At 33.6% G+C, this 24,445-nt stretch overlaps 1 protein-coding gene across 1 annotated transcript in view; it reads right to left on the bottom strand.

The window, feature by feature from the left end:
- Positions 1-24,445, bottom strand: part of LOC129225059 (guanine nucleotide exchange factor subunit RIC1-like) — a 112,133-nt gene that overhangs the window by 61,605 nt on the left and 26,083 nt on the right. The window contains 7 exon segments of the mRNA XM_054859605.1: positions 4,331-4,420; positions 4,505-4,615; positions 4,697-4,735; positions 8,926-9,108; positions 13,716-13,865; positions 16,367-16,409; positions 17,739-17,871. Coding sequence (XP_054715580.1) covers positions 4,331-4,420; positions 4,505-4,615; positions 4,697-4,735; positions 8,926-9,108; positions 13,716-13,865; positions 16,367-16,409; positions 17,739-17,871 — 749 coding nt within the window.

Raw genomic sequence — 24,445 nt, 5'->3', positions numbered from 1 at the left:
TTCAGTAGTTTTTGCGTGAAAGAGTAACAAACATCCTTCCATACAGACAAACATTTGCATATATAATAGTAGTAAGATTTCTTTCTTCAAAGTGTATATAAGTAAATTTGAAGTAGCCATTACTAAAACATCGGCCGCCCATTGTTGGTGCTTTACCTTACTTTTTAAATAAAATACTGTCACGTGCGGAACAAAATACGATTTTCTGTGGAATGACCCAATATTTGTTTCTTTTTGAAACTTAAAAAAAGAAACACTTAAAAAAAAATAGAGAGAGCAACACATTCAGTACAACCTGTTTATCCGGACAAACTGGGATCAAGGTCAATGGGGTTGTTTCCTTCAGTCAAAAGTACTATTTTTAGCCACTGAAATTGATAGAATAAGCAAAAAAAAAAAAAAAAAACATGAACCCAGAAAATACTTTTATTTTCCCAACAGTTATTTTTTAATTAATTTTTCAAAATGTCCGATTTTTCAAACAAGGCGTGGTCTTGATGACGTCACAAATGATGCTCTTTGTCGCATTTTGTACCGCGTTTCCACGTTATGATAATGAAGAATCGAATTAAATATTGCTCTCTACGCTTGCTATAAACCCTATCGTTGCCAATACACGTGAGTAAAGATGCCAATTAAATATAGTGGTCTGTGAATGGCAACAATGAATGGCATTTCATCATTTGTGATGTCATCGGCAGCAGCGTAAACAATGAAAGTGCACCGATTACAGTAATTTTTTTTAAAAAATTAAACTTAAACAAATTATTTAAAAAATGGTCAGATCTTATGTTTTTAAGCATGCTGTTTCAGAAAAAAAAAAAAAAAAGAATACTTTTAAAATTTTGGAAACGACCCCATTTGAATAACGAAAACCTGGATAACCCGGGTAATAAGCAAAACACATTCTCAAATAAGCAGACATATCTTTTATTACAAGCTAGTTCCATACGTGACTTACTCTACGAGTGAGCTAAACCTGAATTTTAAACTGACCATGAAATTACTATTATGGCAAAAAATTATGCTTTATCAGTTGTTATACGACCAAACGGCACGAACTTGAGGGTCACGGATTTGGATAAAATTCTAGATATAGGTCAAATCCCACTAGATATGAACCCCGGTAAAGCGGTTTGACTGCATAGGTCTAGTTTGGCTGCAACGGGGGTCCAAAGTTGCTAATTATGACCCAGAAATGCAATGGAATTTCTTTTAGAATTACCATTTTTTACTTCTTTTTCTGCTATTTTACTGCAATATGAGCCATTTGCATGCACTTGCCTTTGAGTTAACTACGTGAAATACAAATTTTAAATAAGTAGTTCTCAAATTAAAATTGGATTGTTTTTTTAAACTCAATAACTTGAATGCCAAAATGTTTCTATTCGTGTAATTTCATGACAAAAAAAAATTCATTTAATCTTATAATTTGAAATAAAGTGTTATTTAAAAACATTCATACCAAAAACACCATAAATTGTGGAATAAATGCAATGTACACAAAGGTGAAAAAAGTTTTCCAACTATACGAAGAGGTTGAGAAAGGTGGTAAGCCACCAAATTACGATTGGAAAATCTGGAAAAGATGTCGGAAGATGAAATATTTAACGGAATAAAATTAATTTTTATACTTTGGAGTTGAAATAAATTATAAAATGCATCAAGCTACAGTAAAATTTCACCGCATATAATTTTTACAAGTGGAAAAATGAAAAGTTTCATCATTGAAATAGTGGTTTAAGCAAGCCAAACGCTTATACCAGCTGCAGCGGCTAAAAAATAATAACATTTGGGCAGTTCAAGGTGTCGCAGTTCAAGAATTCCTTCAGTTTAAAGCAAAATTGTTGCGGGTGTATCCACTCTGACGGAGCATCAGTGTTGAACCCACGCAGTTGCCAAGCTCTTTTCAACCATGAAACAAATCTAGGCGAGGAAAACTGATTAAATACTATAGAGTGTATAATATATCAGCATGATCATCATAAATCTCTTCTATCATAGGGCGATCAAAGTAATAAAAAAATGACAGTTCTTCGTCAAGCTAATCGTCGTAGTGATCTTGATCTTCGAAATCTACATCCAAACCGTCAATTTCGTCATTGTCAAAGACATGGTTCATAAAAATCAGAATTCGATCCAAGGCATCTTTTTCGCTAGACAACAAGCGGCCTTGAACATTCATGTCAAAATTGTATTGCATTATTGCAACCAAATTGCGTATAACTCTGCGCTTATTGATGTGATGCAGGATGATTACTAGTTAATGTCAAAAATGTTTAAATATATGATAGAAGAAATAAGAGAATTTGTAAGTTAAAATATTTACAAAATAATTTAAATACCAAAAAACATTTTATATTTAAATTTTTCAAATTTACGGAAGAGTGATGAAAAGCACAAATCAGAGCCATTACCCATGAATTCTATTTAATGCAAAGTAAAATATTTTTGCTGCCAACATTCAAAGAATCTTTTTACGATAAAATATTGAATATTTGATGATAAAACCAAGCGATATTTAAATACGGAAGTTATTTCTTGTATTAACATAGTTGCAGGATATTTATCGTTTGTAAAATGAAATTATTTTCATTTTATATTGATCGTCTGCTATAAAAAATATTTATCGTTTGTTGATAAAACATTTACTTTAACTGGATGTTTATCGTCTGCTATCAGAAAATATTACACAATGATAAGCAAAAAATCAAAGAGGGAAAAAAAGCACTAATTTATTGCGCACGGCATATAAAAAAAACAAAATACAAGACACTAAATACTGTATTGAGTTGAGGAAAGCCTTTGAACATGGAACTAAAAAGCTCAAAACTCGTTTCTTATTCTACTTAGAAATTTCGAACAGGTGCCTTCTTCAGCAGAAAAATCAGAGCTTTCGATGGACACATAATGTAAATATGTGCAAGTATTTTTTCATCCCCATATTAGAGAATTTATACGAAAATTGTGTTTTATTGCCCACCTAAGGGGGTTTTGCCCCCCATAACAGGACGAAAACTACCCTATGTGTTATTCTGATGCATAAGCTATATTATTGTAAAGTTTCATCAAAATCTGTTCAGTAGTTTTTGTGTGAAAGATTTTTATTTTTGACTTTTTTTTGTTGTTTGTAACATTTTCAAGATGCAGTAAGCCTTCTTTCTTGCTTTTTTCGTCTTTTTCTGAGTTTTAATGGGAAAATAGGCTAAAAACTGAAGATATACCATTACATCAAGTTGAACTCTCCATTCAGGATATCCCGATAGGAGGTCGCTGTGATCTTTCAAAAAAATTTCTTATTTAGCCCCTCAAAATGTAACTTTGTGGTATGCCCCTACCCCAGTCTAAGGTTTACTGGTGTGTAATCGGCCTTGCAATCGACACAAGGCATTAGAACTAGTGTGGTTACTACTCATCCAAAAATATAACAGGATTTTTCTTGTCATGCTATGAATAAATTAAGTATCTGAAAAAAATTCATTTTGAAAAAGTTACCCAATTAGCTAAAAGATGGTTCAAACTTCATAAATAAGTATCTTAACGTTAGAAGTGTCATAAAAATTTACACCACTTGTCAAAACCTGCAGAAAAAAAAAAGAAGTGTTTTAAAAAGGATATGGAAGAAGTTAGAAAGTTCAAATTGTTAATTAAAGTAGCTTGAATAAACAAATTTTACGAGATTACAATTTATTCTTGAGTGATGCTTGATCCAAAACCATGTCCATAATTAAGATGGATTCTGCCTAAAGGAGGGGGTTGCTAGGTTTAATGTCACTGATTCATAATTCATACAGATTCTGTTTTACAGAAATGTTTTCGGGAAGTTCTAGTTTGAACTTCCGAAATAAAAAGTTAAATTGATTTGATAAAAATGCAACTACTGTCCTTTATCAAAAGTCAAAACCAGCATTAGGGATTGATTCATTTTAAAAAGGGGGCGAGAGGTTGAGGATGGGCACTTTCCTCACTAACTTGCTATTTTTTCATTTAAAATAATTCCAGGTTTCCATCCCTATTTTGATAAAATTAGAGCAGACCTGACGCATGCACAAATTTACGGGAGGTTTCAGCTAAAGAAAACAGACAGTACTGATGTTTTTATTCATTTATTATTACGTAATTTTCTTTAAAATCAAATACTTTTTTTTTTTTAATTATACTGTTTTTTTTTATCAAGATTCATGAAAAAAATTAAAAAAAGGTTCAATGAAAACAGAACATTAACTGTTTTAGCTCTTTATGAATGCTGATAGAAAACTAAGGGTGCTTCAAAGGGGCACAGTTTGGAAATGCTGCTCAAGAGAGTCAAATTAAAATTTATAACACTTACCTCATCTCTCAAATCTCGAAGATTATAGCAACCTAAAATTATTTGATCTTCCCACCATAACAAGCCACCCATCACAACAAAATCTTTTTCCTGAAATAAAAACATTTAGGATATCAGGCAAAAATATGCTTTGAAAAAAATTAAAATAATAATGAAATGATTAGAACCAAGTACCTGTGTTTCATTTCCGAACAGCTTCCATCGTCTCAACGTCAAGGAATAATGAGCCAAGCCATTTCTGCCGGCAACTGCCATACACTGTCCTTGACAATCAATAGCAGTATACTATAAGAAAAACATAGATCTTGTAGAAATAATAAATATCATACATCAATTCAACTTAATGCATAAAACAAGTCATATTACCCTAATGGGCCAGTTATTCCCAAGGTAAGCATAAGGAATCTGTAATTTAAAGAACATACATTTAAAATTGATTGATTAAATAAATTTCAACAACATAATCTGTCAACATTCTATTTTGGAAATAATTACGCTACAACACATTAACATACACTCAAAAATAACCTTTAAAACTAATTGAAATGCACAGCAAATATAAGAGAACTGGAATATGTGAAAAAGTCTCAAAGTAAATAACTACAGTTGTGCCCGTTTATAGTGAAATTGGAAAGACCAAATAAAAACTTGCCATTGTTGTAATTTGTGATAAAAAGTTAAATGACATACAATAAAAAATGACAGTTAATTGAAGCTATTCTGCTATAGCCATAAATTAGCTATAAATGGGTGCCACTGTATATACTCTATAAAAGTAGAGAAAGTTCACTAATACAAATACAAAAGTGACGACCAGCAACAGGCTCAGGGCCCAGCTAGACTGGTCCTAGTCAATTTACAATCCCCAGTGAAGATCAATGGCCCTCTTAAAACTGTCTACTCCCTTGCTCATTACCACCTCTTCCGGTAAGCTGTTCCAAGGTTCCACTACCCTGCTAAAATAATAATTTTTCCTAATATCCATGTTGGCCTGAGATTTAAATAGCTTAAAACAATGACCCCTTGTCCTGTTTTCAGTGCTAAACTTTAGCCCCGTAACATCTTTCGTTTTAATAAATTTAAACAGCTGAATCATGTCCCCTCGGTCTCTTCTTTGCTCAAGACTGTACATTTTAAGCCTTCTAAGCCTGGAATCATAATCTAAGTGGGAAAGTCCACTTATTAGCCTTGTAGCCCGCCTTTGAACCCTTTCCAATACATTAATGTCTTTCTTAAGATAAGGAGACCAAAACTGAACAGCATACTCCAAATGGGGTCTTACCAAACTTCTATATAAGGGCAGAAGAACTTTAGATTTGTTTGAAATAGATCTATTGATAAACCCAAGCATCTTTTTGGCTGGGTTTATCAATAATATAGCATCTTAATGTCAAACCCCAACCCCTAAAGACCTAATAGTGTCAAATAGGTAGCGCATACTATTGATAAACCAGTTTAGGAGGCCAAAATTTTAGTGTTTTTCGTTCTTTTTTTAAACAGGAAAGAAATAATCAGAATTTCTTTGATCTTGGAGGATATTTCATTCATCTTTTGAAGTACACCTTTTAATGTTTTGAAGTCATCTCCACCAAAGTTAGTAGAGTAACAAGCTGCTGTCCATGGTCAGTTGGCAGCAGAGCTTGTGCATTACCGAAGCCACAGTTTTTGCTTGTAATTATTACAATTTTTCGTTCTCGTAAATAACACATTTCCCTAGAATATGAACCTAATTGTGATCAAAAGAGTTAAAAATTGCACGTTTTTGATTACAATGGGGTTATGTTTTTCTACCATTTTTTTCACACTTCTTGCATTAAAAAAATATTTTTATTAATAATATCATCAAAGAGTTAGGTTCATATAGAGTATAAAGAATATTCACACAAATTTTCAGAACGATTGGTCAAATAGTCTTTGAACAAGAATGCACACCAGTTGAAAAAAAGTTGTTTTGAGAAAAACGCTTTTTAAAAAAAAATGCGGTGAACGTTTTTGAATCTCCCCAGTCACTTCAAGTGCTCAAAGCATCGGAACTAATCATGATTTTTCACTCAAATTTTGGCAACATATTCTTGAATACTTTTACTAACATTTTATGACATAAAAAAAGTGGATTTTTTGACTGGTCTAAACTGGTTTTCCCCCCTTAACTAGTTTACTTCTTTGTCAACAACAACCTGTAGGATCGTCACTGCTCAATTAGAGTCGGTCAATTGTGAGTAGTGTTTGAATGTTTGCTCTTGAGCTCTGTGAAATTTTTGAAGTGTGCCTTTGAAGCATCATCACTTCACTTCTAAGCAGGTCAGGATTACTAAACATTTACTGACATGAAGTAGATGATAGGAATTAACAGATTATGAGTTTTGAAAACAGTTTGCAACACTTCATAATTGACCAAGTTAACCGAAGCGTTTATTTTTACCAAGTTGGATCCCCTATGTGTTCCAAAGTAGGACCCCATTTCCCCACTTATATGTTCTTTACATTATCTGGTCACACATTTAGCGGAAAAAAACATAGTTTTCTAATAAAGTTGAGTACGTATCATTTTAGCGGTATAGTAGTATTTGCTACCTGTACAATTTTCTAAACCACAGTTAAAAAACTATGCAGAAATAGAGAAACCTTTATGAGACGGGGTAAGAAAATAAAATTCCTCAGCGTATTTTCATTTTCCAGTTCTTTAATGCATAAACAAAAATGATCAAATATGTGCCATAATTTTGCCTCATTTTTCAAATTGTAGACAAAATGCTTTTTTCAAAAAGTAGAATTAGCATTAAAAAAAAAAAAAAAAAAAAAACATAATTTCCCCCCCTTTTTACTAAATTTAAAAATTCTAACGCTAATTTTTTTATTATTATTATTATTTTTTTTTAATGTGATGCTTACAGCTATAGTAATTCTTGAGCAATTAAATGAAGAATGTGGTCCTTTATCAGTGGACCCAATGTTTTATTTTAAATATGTATTAACAAAGTTGTAGGAAGAAAAGGAATTGGAAATCTGACATTGATGCACTTCCTATGTAACTTTAAAAAAAAAAAAAAAAAAAAACATGGACAAAAATGTTGCAAATTTTTTGAGTTATTGTGTATTCTTGAATGGTTAGATGGTGAAAAGATATTGTAGGTGAAAGTTTATAATCGTTAGAATAGTTATGGCATAATTTTCTAGGTCAAAGATTAAAAGATGGTAAGCTTTCAAAATCTGTGAAGTTTTTGAAATAATTTAAAATTTCTTTGTCAAAAAATAGGGTTGAATTGGAACAACCAAATCAAGTTGTATTATTTTCATAGAAGTTATTGAATGAAATTAAAAAACAGCATAAGGCTGAGTCTGATTTTCAAACTGTCGACAATGTCACTCGCCACATTAACATTTTTCAGTAGGACAAAAAGTGTTGCCAGATGGTCAAACCCAGATTTCCCCAATTCCCTCCCAACTTTTCCAAAAAGGCGATGTTTTCTATCAAAATTCCCCAAATTCAAAAATTATTTTTCCACTAATATTTTCATAAAATGAATCGACTTCCTCTGATATTTTTGTCTCTTGAAATTCCCCCCCCCCCCCCCAAATAGCCAAATTTTCTTATAAAATTCCAAAACTTTTTTTTCTTCCCATTATTTTTTTGTCTTCTTTATCTTTATCTTTTTTTATCTTTACTAATAATAAAGCTGAAAGTCTCTCTGTCCGTTAGGATCTCTGTGACGCGCATAGCACCTAGACCGTTCGACCGATTTTCAAGAAATTTGGAATTAGTTTATAGCTTATAGGAAGAATTAGTTTATAGCTTAGGGTTGCGCACCTTTAAGCGATTTTTCAAAAATTCGATTTTGTTCTTTTTCTATTCCAATTTTAAGAACATTTTCCGAGCAAAATTATCATAAGATGGACGACTAAATTACCAAGTTATCATAATGTGGAACCGTAACGTGGGCAAGCCAATTGGTGAGAAATTCATCATGCATTATTTGTAAATATACAGGGGAATCAAAATAATTTTTAATTTTCTACTACGGGAAAAGCCGTGCGGGTACCACTAGTCCTAAATACATAAGTGCATGACCAAGAGATAAGAAATAACCAAATATTTTTTTTTTCTACTCGAATTTACTACTCTGCTTCTGTATGTACATTTAAACTATGATTTTTGTATATATTTATCCAAGAACATTCTTCATCACACTTATTTTTGTCTGTTTCTCGTATCAACTAGTTACTCATGCAGAACTATTAATGCGAATTCCGTAGCATTATATTTCACATAATGCGAAATGCGAATTCCATAAAGTTGAGCAAAGCTAAACCAACGCTGTTAGATACAAACAATGTAACTACCAGATGTCAAGACGCGAATTTAAATACAAAAAAAAAAAAATTCCCGAGGTTTTTTTTTCCCCAGGTTTTTCTCAAGAAAAAAAGTTTCCCCAAAGAATTCCCCTCAAAACCCATTTCCCCAGAGAACACCAGATTTCCCCAAAATGGGGAAATTTCCCCCAATCTGGCAACACTGAGGACAGATACCAGGTGAGACTGAAAAAACAAACAAACTAATATTAATAAAAAAAAAAAAACTATTAAAGTATACATACAGGAATGATTATCCACTGCTTGTTTCCGGCTAACATTTGCTCCCTTGAGAGACCCAGTGTTGCTGGGGGAATTTCTTGCTCCTGCTTTCGATCAAAAGTTGCTGGTTTGTTATGAATAATGTCAGCGCCTGCACTAACATAAAGCCTGTCTTCTGCTTGCAGGAAAACATGCTCTCGACCAGTCTAAAAAGTCAATTTTTAGAATTAAAAATGTATTTTGGCAAAAAAATACTATTTTGATTTCAAATATTTTTATCACACAAGATAATGAATAGTAATTTTGGGTGGTGAGATTTATCTCTACCTTAAGTTTCATTTCTGTAAGTAAATCAACCACAGGCTACAGTTTAAGCTAAAAATATTTTTAAAGAAATGACAACGCACATATTATTTCAAAGCACCAAAATTATTTCATTTTACACAATGGAAAATCAATAAATTAGACAGTCTGCCCACGGATTATACGGAATTGGCAAATGTCCCGTTGTGATGAGTCTATCTGAATGAGGGGATGGAAGCAAAAATTTGATGCCCATGCTCCGCTCATTTGAATGTGATTCTGCTTAATTTCGAGGCTTACATTATCTGAAAAAGTTGGCATCCCTGAAAAGTTATAGATGCGTCCATTTCTGCCTGCAAACAGGAAGTTTGCCTTTCCATCTAATCAGTGGTCAGGCTGCATATATCTCAAGCATTACTCTGCCATGGAAAAATAAAAGGAAATAACTGCAAATTTTTCGTTTTTCATCTATTGTACTTCAGCTTTATTGTAAAAGCTTGCTCATTTGATTTCCTCTGAAAACAAAGCACAAAGCACAAAAAAAGTCAAATTCCAACATTTTTCTAATGTTAGTATGAAATCCAAAACACATTTCTTCGGTAATCTAAAAACAAGGGTGGATCCAGGAAATGTTCAAGGAAGGGGCGATTATTTTTTACTTATTACTCTTTGGAACTTCAATTCAAAGGTGTCCTACACTTGTCTTTTTTTTTTTTTAATGTCCTGGGGAGCCCTTGAACTTATCTCAAATATCATTGCGTAAAATTGCGGTTTTGGAACTTCAATTTTGAAAAAATTTGTGTGGAAAGTTCCAGTCAATATCCCAGAGTAATAAGAGATGGGCTACGATTGTGTTTTCAAGACTTAATTCAGGAAGAATTCCCTTTCTCCTAATATTATCAAGGACTATGTAAAACTGCGTTTTTTGGAACTTTAACATTGAAAATACTCCTGAAGGAAGTTCCTGCATCTCGGCTCAAGGAGGGGTTGTACCCCCCCCCCCCCCCCCCCATATTCGTCCTTGTCTCAATAACTCAATTCTGCTGTTTACTTTCCCAGAGCAATACTGTAATCCCCTATTCAACCCTCCTATGAGATCCTATTTGTCTGATTTTTTTTCTCATTAAATTTGACTTGCATTGCTTTGTACCAAGAAATGACTGTTATGATTTTTTTTTGCAACATACTAAAAGACATTTGATAACCGAGAAACATAGACAAAATTAATGAAACTACACCCAAACCTGTTTTTATGTGTTCTTTTTTTTTGTGCAATATTTTTTTTGTGCAGTCTATGAAAAATTCACACAAATTGGGGCTCAATTGGCTAACCTATCTTTAAAACGAGCGCTTAATAGTGTAATTTTGAGCGATTTTTTTTATGCTTTTTTTTATGCGGTCCCTATCTACTGCACAAAAACAGGTTTGAGTGTAATTCAAAGGAAACAGTATCAAATACTAAATATTTTTTAAAACATTATCATTCTAATGATACAAAATTCAGAATGATATTTTTAAAGGTGAAGCTAAAGATGATGATACACCGGGTGGTTATAAAATAGGCATCCCTATTTGGAGCAGTCTGTAGCTTGAAGAAATCGTCTGATTGCAATCAAATTTGGAACACTTACTAATCCTGACGGGGGAAGCAGGATGGCGTCATAAAAAATTTTAGTTGAAAAAATTGCCAACAGGTGGCGCTTTTGAATTTGCAATCTTTACTAATAATAAAGCTGAAAGTCTCTCTGTCCGGAGGATGTCTGGATGTCTGTAGGATGTCTGTGACGCGCATAGCGCCTAGACCGTTCGGCCGATTTTCATGAAATTTGGCACAAAGTTAGTATGTAGCATGGGGGTGTGCACCTCGAAGCGATTTTTCGAGAATTCGATGTGGTTCTTTTTCTATTCCAATTTTAAGAACAAAACTATCATAAAATGAACGAGTAAATTACGAAATTATCATAACGTGGAACCGTAACATGGGCACAAGCCAATTGGCGAGATACGAAATTGTCGTAACGTGGAACCGTAAGATGGGTACAAGCCAACTGGCGAGAGAATTCACCATACATTATTTGTAAATATACAGGCGAACCAAAAGACCTTTTGATTTTTCTATTGCGGGCAAAGCCGTGCGGGTATCACTAGTGAGTAATACAAGAAGAAAGAATTAGCAAGTAAAGCTGGGATGGTTTATTTGAAAGTTTTACAGGCACATTACGCTTGCGCATGGCGATGTCGATCAAGTTCAGGTTAAGCGACTTGGCCATTGAGATGGACGACACAATCCAGGTGATACGTGATGGTTTCAACAGCAGCTGTAAAATAGCTTTAAAATTTGTAGAGTATTCTTTCATGTTGAAAAATAAATAAGTAAATGAAATAAAATACATATTTAATTACCTATCAAAATTAACATAAAATTAGATTAAACTTCTTAATCTAAAATTACCGTAATTTCGGGTAGATAAGCCGCGGCTTATACGTGTTTTGAAGTTGAAATTTAACATCTGCGGCGTATCTGCCAGGGCGGCGTATCTGAAGAAATTTTCCCCCCACCATTCTTTCTTAGTGCTTTTCATGTTCGCCCAATCGAGTGGCAATGTTAAAATTCATTAAAAAACGCCAGTAGAACTCTCAAATTGCACCATGAAACAGGTTTTTCATTAAATTTAATTTCTCACACCCTTACACCTGCGTTCGTTTGCGCCGATTTTACCGCTGTTCGCTGTCGTTGTTCTTTCCAGTGTTGCCAGATTCGTGATGATAACATACGTTTCACAAGGCTGAAAAATGGAGGAATCGCTAGCTTGTGTGAGTTAGAGTCCCTACAGTCTGAGTAATGTTTTAAAATGTCTCGATGATAAATTTAAAAAAAAAAAGAATCAATTGATAAAGGGTAAACATTTTTTTGATGAACTGCTAAGTATAACAATGATTTGAAAACTTTTCATCCAACCAATTGTAGATGTCATCTGGCAACACTGGTTTTTTTTTTGTGTAACCGTAGCATTTTCTGATTTTTTTCTTTTACACGAAGTTTATTCCATTTTTATCTGTTAACAAATGCAGTTGCTTGTTACAGTTTTGTTCTAACTAAAATAAATAATCGCATCCGTACATATGTATATATAAAGGGGGTTGGGGCGTCATGTTTTGATACGCTCTTCTGCGGCGTATACGATAGGGCGGCTTATCCGATGAACTTTTGTTTTTAGTTAGTAAATTATTGCATGTGCGGCGCATACGATATGGCGGCTTATCTACCCGAAATTACGGTAAGTTTTCAGTATCTTAACTGTAGCCAACACCTGATTGGTCCATTGATATTTAAATTAGCTTTTGGCTGTTGACCAATCACATGTTGGCCACAGTTAAGATGCTGAAAAATTAATTTTACATTAAGAAATACTTAATCTAATTTTATGTTAGATAAAAGATTTTTTATAGAGAGGTTTATACTCTGATTTGAAACAGATAAGTAACTTTGAATTTTTACAACAAAATCAAAGCGCGATCGGGCAAACCGAGAGGCATCTCGTACCACATTACTGGTAGAAATGACTGCTTCTTTAATTTGCTCATGATTATTACAGTGTTTGTAGTGTTAAGGCTATCTTTTTCAGGCTGCAGCGCCACCTATTGGTGATTGTAGCAACTAAATTTTTTATTGCACCATCCTTCTTCACCCTTCAAGGTTAGTCAGTGTTCCAATTTTGGTTGCAATCGGATCATTCCTGTAAGCTACAGACTGCTCTGAAAAGGGATACTCATTTTATAGTCACCCGGTATAATCTCAATCATATTATGAAAAAAATCACAAAATTAGCGGTTGCCACAGGCCACTGGGCGACTCAATGAAAAAAAAAGGTGATTAAAAAAAAATCATCTGCCAATCATCACGGCAAAAAACAAATTAGTGACTTAATGCTTACAGAGTACTAAAGATTTAAGTAATTAGCAAAATCTTTCCAACCAAAATCAAGATGCAACTTTTATGAGATAGTTTATTTAAAAAAAAACAAATAAAAACATAAATGTATTTAGGATTATTAACTTCATTAACTTCACTATTTGAAAATACAGACATCGTAAAGCTACTTGAGGATAAAAAAAGAGCGATTATTAATGAAATTGATACTACCGACGGCAAGAGAATTTTCCCAGTCTTGTAATTTTACAAGACAGGGTAGTATATTTTTGAATGGAAATTTTGATTTGAAATAAAAGGTTCATGTCCTTCTAATTTTTACTAAACATTGTGCAAAAAACATAAAACAAATATTAAAACTTCAAATTTCATTTTATGGAATACTAATTACATAGAAAATGACTTCTAAAAGTGGTTCAAAAACTTACACTTAAAGCATATAGTATGCAGTTACAGCTCTTAAAATAGAACAGGATAGATCTCCAAATGAAATATTGCAAATATTATAATTGGAAAACTGTTACATGTTGGTTCGCACTTTCAGTAATAATGAATTCAAGAATGGTTTGTACAACATACCATTCCAGGATTTACAGTCAGAGCACTTTTTGCAAATTGGAATAATGAAACAGTGACATTTTTCTTCTTCACATTGGAAAGCTGCTGCTGCTCATTGAGGCTGGATTTTTCTGCAACAGTCCAAAGATGATACCCTTCAGGTCCCCATTCCTTTAGTTAGAAGAAATAAGATAAACTGAAGTAACTAGCCATTAGAGAGAAAACATTAAAATTGAATAACTATCACATGTTTAAAATTACAGTGGAACCTTGATTTTTACGTTATCTGCTTCATATGCTATTCCGCTTCAGACTTCATTTTCTGCTTGTCCATGAAAAAGGTTATATTAATGTTAAAATATTCCGGAATTTACCCTTTTTCAGAAAAGTCCGATTTATACATTTTTCTACAAACATATCAAAAAAAAAAAAAATTCAGCTACAAGACTCACACAAACTTTTTTAGATTTCTGTTTTTTCAAATCTAATTTGTTTTATAGCAGTTTGAAGCTGCTCCGGCATTCTTTTTGTTACAGTGAAGCAATATTTATATGCTTTTGAAGGGACTTAATGAAAAAAAAAAAAAACGTAGAAAGGAAAAACGTATAATAGGTATATATACGTTAATGTGTATTAGAGACACGCTTTGCCGATATATATCACGATATATATCCAATATTTACTTTGAAAGTATCATGATATTTTGATATTTATGGTTTTAACTACAGTATTTTCAATATGAAAAGTATATTAATCATAGTAATATTATTCACTTATTATTAAAAATAACCAAAAAGTTATGTACTATAGTTTTACGATGTATTATTACATCATTAATCTAACAAAGTAATATAATATTCCTCTTTTATTTTATATTCATAAAATTCTTAGAAATGTAACAATTTTAATTCATATTAAAAGTGCCTAGTTAAATAATAAGCATTGATCAGAAAAAAGAAAATATCTTATGACTGTGCACCGACTAATGCATATTTGTTATTTCTGAATCATACAACTGTGTAAAACTAACAGAGGGAAAAATGTGTAAAACAGCTAATGTTAAATTAACTCCATTAAAATTGATAAAAATATTAAATGAATTATTAGATACTAGTGGCACCCGCACCGCTTTGCCCGTAATAGAAAAATTAAAGGTCTTTTGGTTCGCCTGTATATTTACAAATAATGTATGGTGAAATTTCTCGCCAATTGGCTTGTACCGATGTTACAGTTCCACGTTATGATAATTTCGTATCTCGCCAATTGGCTTGTGCCCATGTTACGGTTCCACGTTATGGTAATTTTGTAATTTATGATAGTTTTTTTCTTAAAATTGGAATAAAAAAAGAACCACATCGAATTTTCCAAAAAATCGCTTCGAGGTGCACACCCCCATGCTACATACTAACTTTGTGCCAAATTTCATGAAAATCGGCCGAACGGTTTAGGCGCTATGCGCGTCACAGACATCCTACAGATATCCTACAGACATCCAGACATCCTCCGGACAGAGAGACTTTCAGCTTTATTATTAGTAAAGATAAATAATGAAAGAAACCTTAATTTTAAGTCTACATAGTGTGATAATACAGTAAGAAAAGAAATAGTGATTTAAGGACGCATTTACTATTTTGAAGATTTTAGTTTGAGCTGATTGAAAATATTGGATAGATATCAACATATTGGATATTTTTGAACCCTGATTAGAGTACACTGCAGGGACCAAATTAAAAAATGTATAATTCATCAAAACGCATAAAAGAGAAACATATAATAGGTGCTTCTCTGTATGCCTAATTGTCCTTTGTCTGCGAGAGAGATTTTCTCTGATCCTCCAATCTCCTTTCATGTCAATTGAGGACTAGAACTGCTGAAACTTTACTTCAACATTCCCAGAAATTGAAGTGACGCATGTATCGTCTCATCACATTCTGAATTCCTACAATATCAGATTTACTATTTGTTTTCGATGATAGTAATGAAGATGAAGAAGAAATAATGTAGTGAGGTCCACAGCTGATCAAGCGATTCTAAGCAAAAAAAAAACGCTGAAACTGTTTTTATTTTTGAATCACAACTTAGTAGGAAATTCGCAAAACATTGTTTGCACAGATCGTGCTATGAATAAAATTATATCTGAAAACAAAAAACAAGTAAAGAGAGATTGCACATTTTCCCTGCTACTTCAATGGATAAGAGTCAATTTATAAACAATATGCTTAGATTTTTCAAACCGCTCTATTTTGAGTTTTCTTGCTTGGAATGTTTTTTATCACTGATCTGACAGAAAATGTAAAATCGGGGTTCCACTGCTTTTGAAAACTGAAATATAGTATTATAAATACGACTCAGACTAAAGAGTATTATGAAAATGAAAAACCAGTTTCAATATCACGTCGAGCATACACCATATTAATCTTTTGCATAGCTGCTTGAAATACAATATTTGAAAACTGATGAAAGATATAAATACTACGAAGTAAATGAACATAAACAGTTTATATTAGTTTATATTTGTTAAAAGAAATTACAGAGATACCTTAGAATGTATTCCTTACAATAAATTACTCATCAGCTAATATGTTAATTTTACAAATAATCTGTTAATATTGAGTTAATGTTTTTGGTTTGAAGTTATTTTAAAGCAATAAATGAATAAAGAAGAAACTTACCAAAGATAAAAATTTTAATGCATTTTTCATGACATCGGCTGATCTATGGAAAGAAAATTAGGGATGAATAAAGTGCCTTTGCACATAAATATGAAATTGAGTTCTGAAGCAATCATTTCTAAACATTTTAGTTACATAATCAAAACTAAATAGAGCTCATAATGAGTATTTTAACTGTTACAAAAGTGATAAGGTCATTTTTGTTAAATAATAGGATGTATATTAAAAACGTATCTTGAATGAAATTACTAAAATGCATTCATGTATAATAATCCTCAAAGAAAATATTAGGTACTAAATACAATTTTTCATTTTGAATTTTTTTTTGTGAAAACCATGTAATAATTTATTAATCAATTTGTAAAAAAAAAAATTTTTTTCTTTTTTTCTTTTCACAATGGAGCGAACTACACAGTAAATTTAAACTCCATTACAATGACTTTTAAGGGACTGCAAATTTTGTTCATTGTAACAAAAATTTTGTTGTAATGGAATTCACGTAATATAACAGCAATTAAAACAGGTCTGAAGTTTTATTTCGCTGAAATGGATAGTTCATTGTATTGGCTGTAATGAGATTTTACTGTAGCTGCCCTTCTGCTCAACCCAAGATGAGATGAATAAAAATCACTTTAGGATTTTCAAAAGGTTTTTAATTAAGTTCTGTACACCTCTAAAGATGCTTTAGACTCCCTTTTCAAAACTTTCTATATTTTATTGATTTGATACATTTTGAACTCCTCTTTTTGAAGGTTAATTAATAGCTCAGGTTATCAATCTTTTTTTGGATTGCACATACACTTGACCTTTATTGCGTACTTAAGCCTTATCATATAGACATCTCACATTAGGCAGAACTTGGTTGTCAGTCCAGATGTTTTTGCTAGAGACTAACCAAAATGAATATTTAACTATCAATTTTAAAAGAGTATTTTTGAAAATTTCTGTCATAGAAAAAAAAGTTAAATCATAATTATAATTATGATCGTTAATGAAGAAAAATCATAGGCATTGCTTGATGGTTAAGGAGACTATTTTTCTTTTAAAAAAAAATGAATAATTTTATATTGTTTTTATACAAATGAAAAAGTAAAAAAATAAATTTTCTATTCTCGGATAAAGTTATACATTTTTTACCTAGGAATTTCCAAGAATTCTTAAATTTCTTATTAAATATTTTTAAGGACCAATATGACAAAAAGGAATGTACAAGCAGCATATTCAATACAAATATTCAATTTTAGTTGCCTTGTTCAATCATATTTTTTAAACTACTTTTATGATTATTTTGCAACTTTAATAAAAAGAATTCCTGTGCAGTAAAATCAGCAGTAAAGCATTAATAATGTTCTGAGTAGGAAATTGTACTTACCCATAATCCCAACCGAGACTACACATTAGAAGTGCACCAAAAACACTCCACAAAGCCAAACCCCCCTTTTCCCAAGTCATAGCTAAAGCTCCACCATCAGGGGTCCACTTGAGATTCGAAACTCCACCGGCAGCTGTTGCAACGTCTGTTAACGAAACATATACAACGACTTAAAAATAATTCAGTACTTTTCTCATTTTAAGAAGTAGTTTTATACATACATGCTGACTGGAAAAGCAAAGCAACTACTAAGCTTGGTAAACATTAAAGTACAGAATGTCAAGCCAGATGTTTTAATTTCAGACAGTGCTTGATTAACCCTTTAGTAACCCTTAAGTATTAGTCTATTCCCTGCCTGTTGTCATATACATCTCATGTGCAAATTGAAACGAACTCGAAAAATTTAGAAAACTAAGACGAAATGGTATTGTATTTAATTTTATATAAAATCATAAGTTTTTAGTGCATAATATGATGTCTAGGACATTTTACTAATCAGATTATCATCAGACTGAGATGTATTCCATTGCTTTGGCCACAATACACGAGAGGTACCCTGATCAGGATTGGTTTAGGGTTTATACTGACGGATCGGCCACTCCTTCAGCTGGTAGAGCAGGTGCCGGTGCCTACTCCAAACATTTTAGTCTTCAGGAGCCTCTCGACACTTGGGGGCGGATAACTTCGATGGAGAAATGAACGCAATTTTTATGGCCATCAGATCTATTGGAGAACCAGCTGAACAAAACACTGTTCTCTTTGTTGATTCTCAGGCTGCGATTCAGGCCATTACTGATTACAATCTATATCCTTCAGAACTTGAGCTTGAGTCTAAAAAATCCATCGAGTCTCTTTTGCGTTCCGGAAGAGAGGTTGTCTTCCAGTGGATCCCAGGCCATTCATGGGCGGATTTATGGGGGGTCAGAGGGGGGCAATGCCCCCCCCAGTTTTGGGAAGACTTTATGTAGTAACAACACATCTTCCAAAAATTTAAAAAAAAAATCATTATTTTTTTCGTTTTTGAATAGTTTAGAAGAGCATGGGTGGATTTATAGGGGGGGGGGGCAAAGGGGACAATGCTCCCCAGTTTTGGGAAGAGTTTATATAATAACAACTTGTCTTCCAAAATCTTATAACAAAAAAATCATGATTTTTTCTTTTTTGAATAGGAAATTAAAGTTTTTTTTTTCTTTTAAACTTAAAATAGCCGTTTCTTACAAAGATTGGACAATACTGTACAAGTGTATAATCTACTACTCAATTTCAGAGGCTGGAAAGTGCAAATTATTGATAGGTTCTAAAATCCCTGAAAAGAATTGGCGCAGTATAACCTACAAGGGCTCTTGAACCAAAAATGCAATCTAACCAACCAAACCTTGAAAATAATTAGACAAGTCTTTGAAACTCCTAAGCAAAGTGTGCTTCAATTTTATTTCTTATCAAGTGTATAAATTAAGAATTGTTCAAATGGGTAGTATGTTACTCTCTTGATACCTATTCTCTAAATCTGTGCACCATTTATTTTAAAGTATTAACTTGCATCACAAAGCACTTTTAAAGCGTATAACTTTAAAAAAAATATTATTTGCCTATTATTTCCAATTAACCCTTATAAGACTTCAAAATGCAGAATTTTATATCCATTTTAGATAATTGCCTCCGGGGGAGTAACCCCCGGGCCCCCTAAAACTGGAGATATTCTATATCCCACTTAAAAGGGAGCACTGGGTTACTCTCTTAATACCAGCCCCCTCTCTTTTAAGGTCAATTTAAAAAGGACAGCATGATTACACACAGTAATGAAAACGACACATAAAAAAGTAAAGAATGGCCTTACGCATCACAGAAAACAGACAAAAACATGGGAAGGGGGAGGGCAATTAAAAATGTTGCTCCAAAAAAAAATCCTGCCCCCCCCCCAGGAGCTCAGTCCTAAATCCGCCTATGAGGCCATTGTGGCATCTATGGAAATGAACGAGCGGACATCTTGGCTAAAGAGGCTGCGTCCCTGCATCCACCTTCTTGCCCGGTTCCACTTAGAAACGCTAAAGCGACTTCTGGCAAGCAAAATCCAACATGCTACAGTCTCTGCCCTGAGGAACAAAGCTGACGGAAAGCCCTGGGCTTGCCTGCTGGATGATGAACAGCGTATGCGCCTTTCTCTCCTTCCCAGAGCGCTGGGAGTCGCCTCTTTCCGAACCATTACTGGACATGACTATCTACAGGCCCATTTACATAAAATCAACCTGGCAGATTCACCTCTCTGTGTCAGCGTTTAAGCCAAGTTTAAAAATTCTTTAGCAAAAAAACTAAAATTGGGGGAAAAGTCTTTAGCAAAATGCTAAAATTCAGGCTTGACATCTTCGAAGAAATAAATGCACGTTATGTGATATCTTTTAAAAATTTGAAATGAAAAATTCAGAATTGTTCTTGATATTGAGGGAGCAAACTTTTTTTTTCCGAAAACCCCCAATAATGTATTTATCGGGGGGACAAAATGCCCATTAAGACGAAATATTGTTCAACTTAATAACAGTTTATGCATGTTAGATATGATTTATAAATATGATTAAGTTCCATATCGCTTCCTCTCTATGACTGTACACTTTTTCCCCCCTTCTTTTTCTTGTTATATTGGAGCAAAAAAGCGAAAATGCTTTGTTCCATTTGTCGTAATTTGAATAGTATTTTCGCATTTTGCGAGAAATGCGACCGTAGCGGAAACCCTGCTCTGTGTGCTCTGTGAGGGGACTTCTCCAATGACAGGGGAGCATCTTTATAGATTCTCCTCTCTTCATGATATTCATAATTGTGATGACTTCCGGGCCCTAACACCCTTTGAAGCCACTTCATTGTTATACTGGACAGCAAGACGCCTTATGTTTGAAAGAACAATGGTGGGCGTAATTAAAAAAAAAAGAAAAGGACATTTTACTAACATTTAAACTTGATTCGGCATAAAATCCACCTTTTTTTTTTACCATCATTTATAACATTTGGGTCCTTTTCCAAAAGCAGTTTTTGGCTTCTCCATAGTTGAACAGCCCGTATGCAATAGATGATTCTTGCATATATCGCAAAGGTTTTCAATTGGCTTGATGTCAGGGAAGTTCCCAGGCCATTCCAATGCCTCAATTGGATCTTAGACATGAATTTCTTGACCATTTCGGAAGAATGGAAACAATCTAAATTCTGCTGGAAAATCCCCGTTCCATCTGGGTATCGTTTTTTCAACTCTGGTAAAACCTTTTTTTTTTCCAGAATGGTAATATTTTGCTCAGAACACATCATATCCTAAACAGGCTCCAAAGAACCAGCCCCATCATAACCTAAACAACTCAAAAACATAGTCTTTTGAGGGTGTTTTACAAATTGGTTCATGTTCTTTTACCTGTACGTGTTGAGTTCTTTGGCTTAGGACAGTGAAATTACTTTCATCGCTGAATAGTGCTTTCTTCCAATATTCAGAAGTCCAATTCTTATATTTAAACTCCCACAAGTGGAGCTTTTTCTTCATTCGTTGTGTCAGAAGCTGTTCCTTCATCGGCCGATGGGCTGGCTGACAGGCTGCAAAAAGGCGCCTACGAACAGTAGATGAGCTAATATTTATTCCATTCTCCTTTGAATCTCTATTAAATGCTGCGCTAGTCTTTCGAGGGTTTTTTCACTTTGCATAAGTAGAAAAGAGTCATCTCTTGGCGTTAATTTCGATTTTCGGCCACATTTCTCTCTCCGCTTTGGAAATATGGATCCCGTTTCTCTATTTTGTTTAATAGAACGGCTCATAGTTGCAATACTCTCTCTCTAGCGCCAACTACCTTTAAAATTTTTCTATAGGCGTTTGGAAAGAGTAACAATCTTTGTACGCTTTCGCGGTGTCACATCCATCGCTGACGATAGTTAAATCTCAACTGACATGATCATAGCTGCAGCTTTCATCTTCGGAAATTCCTGCACATGCGCTCTCAGAATCCCTCTGATTGGTGTAAATTGATGACAAGTAAACAATTTATTCATCCTATAAATATTTTTACAAATTTTAGTTTGATTGGTGAAAAATACTTGGAATGATTTTAAAATTAATGGAAAAAATATTTTGTTTCAATTAATTTGCACAAGGGGGTATTTTGCTGAGCCTACCACCCCTTATATTAATAATGGGACCCATCTGTGTAGCAGACTGAGTAACTTCTTAACCCTCACACAGAATTCAGAGAATTTCTTTCGGTATTTCAAGGTTGCATAGCTTTCGGAAATGTATGTCAGTCATTGAGGCCAATAGCCCGACAACCTAGTCATAGAGTAAGAGCCCATGAGCATGAGTGCCATATAAAGGCTCAAAATTTTTCTGCATGAGGACGTCACAGCAGATAAGAAAGGTTCGCTATTATTTAAGCTGACTCAAGCTGGTTTTGGCAGGGAACAGGTAGCAAAGTTGTGTTGAAAACAGAGTCATTCCATGTCAAGTGATCTCGTCGCCTCCCAAAGACCATCTCTGATTTGAACGAAATTTTATAGAGGCACAGACATGTAAAGTCAGAACAAACAACGTAAGTAGAAGCACAAATTTTACAAATTTGTGCTTCTACTTACGTTGTTTGTTCTGACTTTACTATTCAGCACAAAGGTATTTATTTATCTTAGCACAGACATGCTTTTGAAAAAAAAATTTAGCTTCCACGACCTAAATCCTGAGGATCTAGGATCGGAAAGAAAGGGGGCTCCAAAATGGTGGATCAGCTTTGTGAAACGAATTGCCATGTTTGGCACGGTTTCCCCATTGGAGCTCCATTTTGGAGCTCACTTTTTTCTTTTCCTTTTGAGGTATCCCTGATCCTCATGATTTGTGTATTGGACGCTAAAAATTTGCATAAGTTAGTTTCAGAGACATGTCTGCACCTTTGTAGAACGTCCTTCAAATCGGAGATGGTTGGTGGGTACCACCAGGTCACGTGACATGGAATGAATCTATGTTTAGCTTTTTGCAGCAATCTTACGCACCTTTGCTACCTGTTTCCTGACAAAGCCTAGGTGACTCAGCTTAATTAATAGCAAACCTTTCTTACCTGCTGTGATGTCGTTACATGAAAAATGTTTGAGCCTATAAACTATGACGTAGGTCAGGTACTCACGGGCTGTTGGACTATCAGGTTTCCAGCAGTTACTACCTCTCAGCGTACGCAGTAAGTATTGTTCTTCATCACATACTTTTGTACAGTAAAAGGTATCTATTCTATTAGCTGAAGTAAAAACTAAAAGAAAACAATCTAAAATATTTTTCGTCTCATGGATCACTAGGGTGGGGAAAAGACGCTCAAACGTACTATAAAGAGACCCGATTACACCCAGGTTAATATCGGGAAAACCTAAGCCAAACACTTTTTCTGCGCACTCTGAAATCCAATCTCACAATTTTAGCCATAAGTCGAAACATTTATAGCCATTTGGGGACTCATGGCCTAGGACACCTATAAAGTAATCAGACCTTGATTTCAGATTAACCAATCAGAAGACAGGAATAAACTCATTCATAAAAATTAAAGTCTGGACAATAAACAAGAATGAATACAATTCATTGATTTTAGGTGTCCTTACTTTTTACTGCAGCTGTTTATCACTAGAAGCACAAAACTTTCTCTTCCTGTAAAATTGGTTTCCTTCAAACCCGAAAAACATTTATGCGATAAATTTAAATTGTCTGCTTTAATGCTGTTTATTTTATCATTTATATTGTAATGGTCAAATTTTAGGTCTCATAAATAGTTTTAATTAAAGATGAAATCCATCTATTAGCTGGGAATCCTTAACTCTGAATTATTAAAGAGCTATTTTTAACCGACTTCAAAAAGGAGGCGGTTATCAGTTCATACCGTATGTATGTTTTTTTTTTTGTTTGTCCACTCATAGCGTCTCACCTAGTGAACCGATTTTGATGATTCTTTTTTTAATGGATAGAGGATGGCTCAACTTAGGTCCCATTACTTTGTTTGACCATATTTGTTCTTTAGATAAAAAGTTATGGGCAAAAAACAGTAAATTTCCCTATTAAATAATTAAAATCATATTGTAGCGAAGTTCGCTCTTTTCATCCATGGATAACGGCGGCTCAATGGTAGAATTCTCGTCTCCCACACGAGCAACCCGGGTTCAAATCCCGACTAGGACGAAGTGAATTTTACTAAAATTTCGTTTCAACTGTTTTCCGTATTTTCTAGAATGTTCTATTAATTTCTGTATCTTTTCAAGTCTGGAAAGTTCCAGCACTTTTTCAAGTTGTATATAAGGAGATGTAACGTTCATTCGTGGTTCTGAATAAAGATCTCGAGTTGAGACTAACGAGTATTCGCTTCATTTGGCTTTCACATTGTCTTCGCTATCTTCATCTACGCGACAATATGAAACTCATTGTTATAAAAGTTTGGTGCCATATAACTGTAACATTAATAGTAATTGTAATGATAATTTTGAATAAAGGCTTTTCTAAAGCAATACAGTGATATAGAGCCGCACTTCTTACTAGGTAACTTCTTACTTTTACTGAAATATCTACATTTACACTAAAAAGAATGAAATAAAAAAATTTTGAAAAAAAATAGAACCGACTTCAAAATTGCTCTAAAAAGTGAAAAATAATTTTATTCTTTAAACACCTTCGATAATACTTTTAAACATAATTTTTGAAGTTGGCGCAAAAACAAAAAGTAAAA

The sequence above is a fragment of the Uloborus diversus genome, chromosome 6 (genome assembly GCF_026930045.1).
Source record: "Uloborus diversus isolate 005 chromosome 6, Udiv.v.3.1, whole genome shotgun sequence".
Lineage (NCBI taxonomy): Eukaryota > Metazoa > Arthropoda > Arachnida > Araneae > Uloboridae > Uloborus > Uloborus diversus.
Note: the sequence above shows the minus strand (reverse complement) of the source record. Positions and strands in the feature narration are given on the sequence as shown.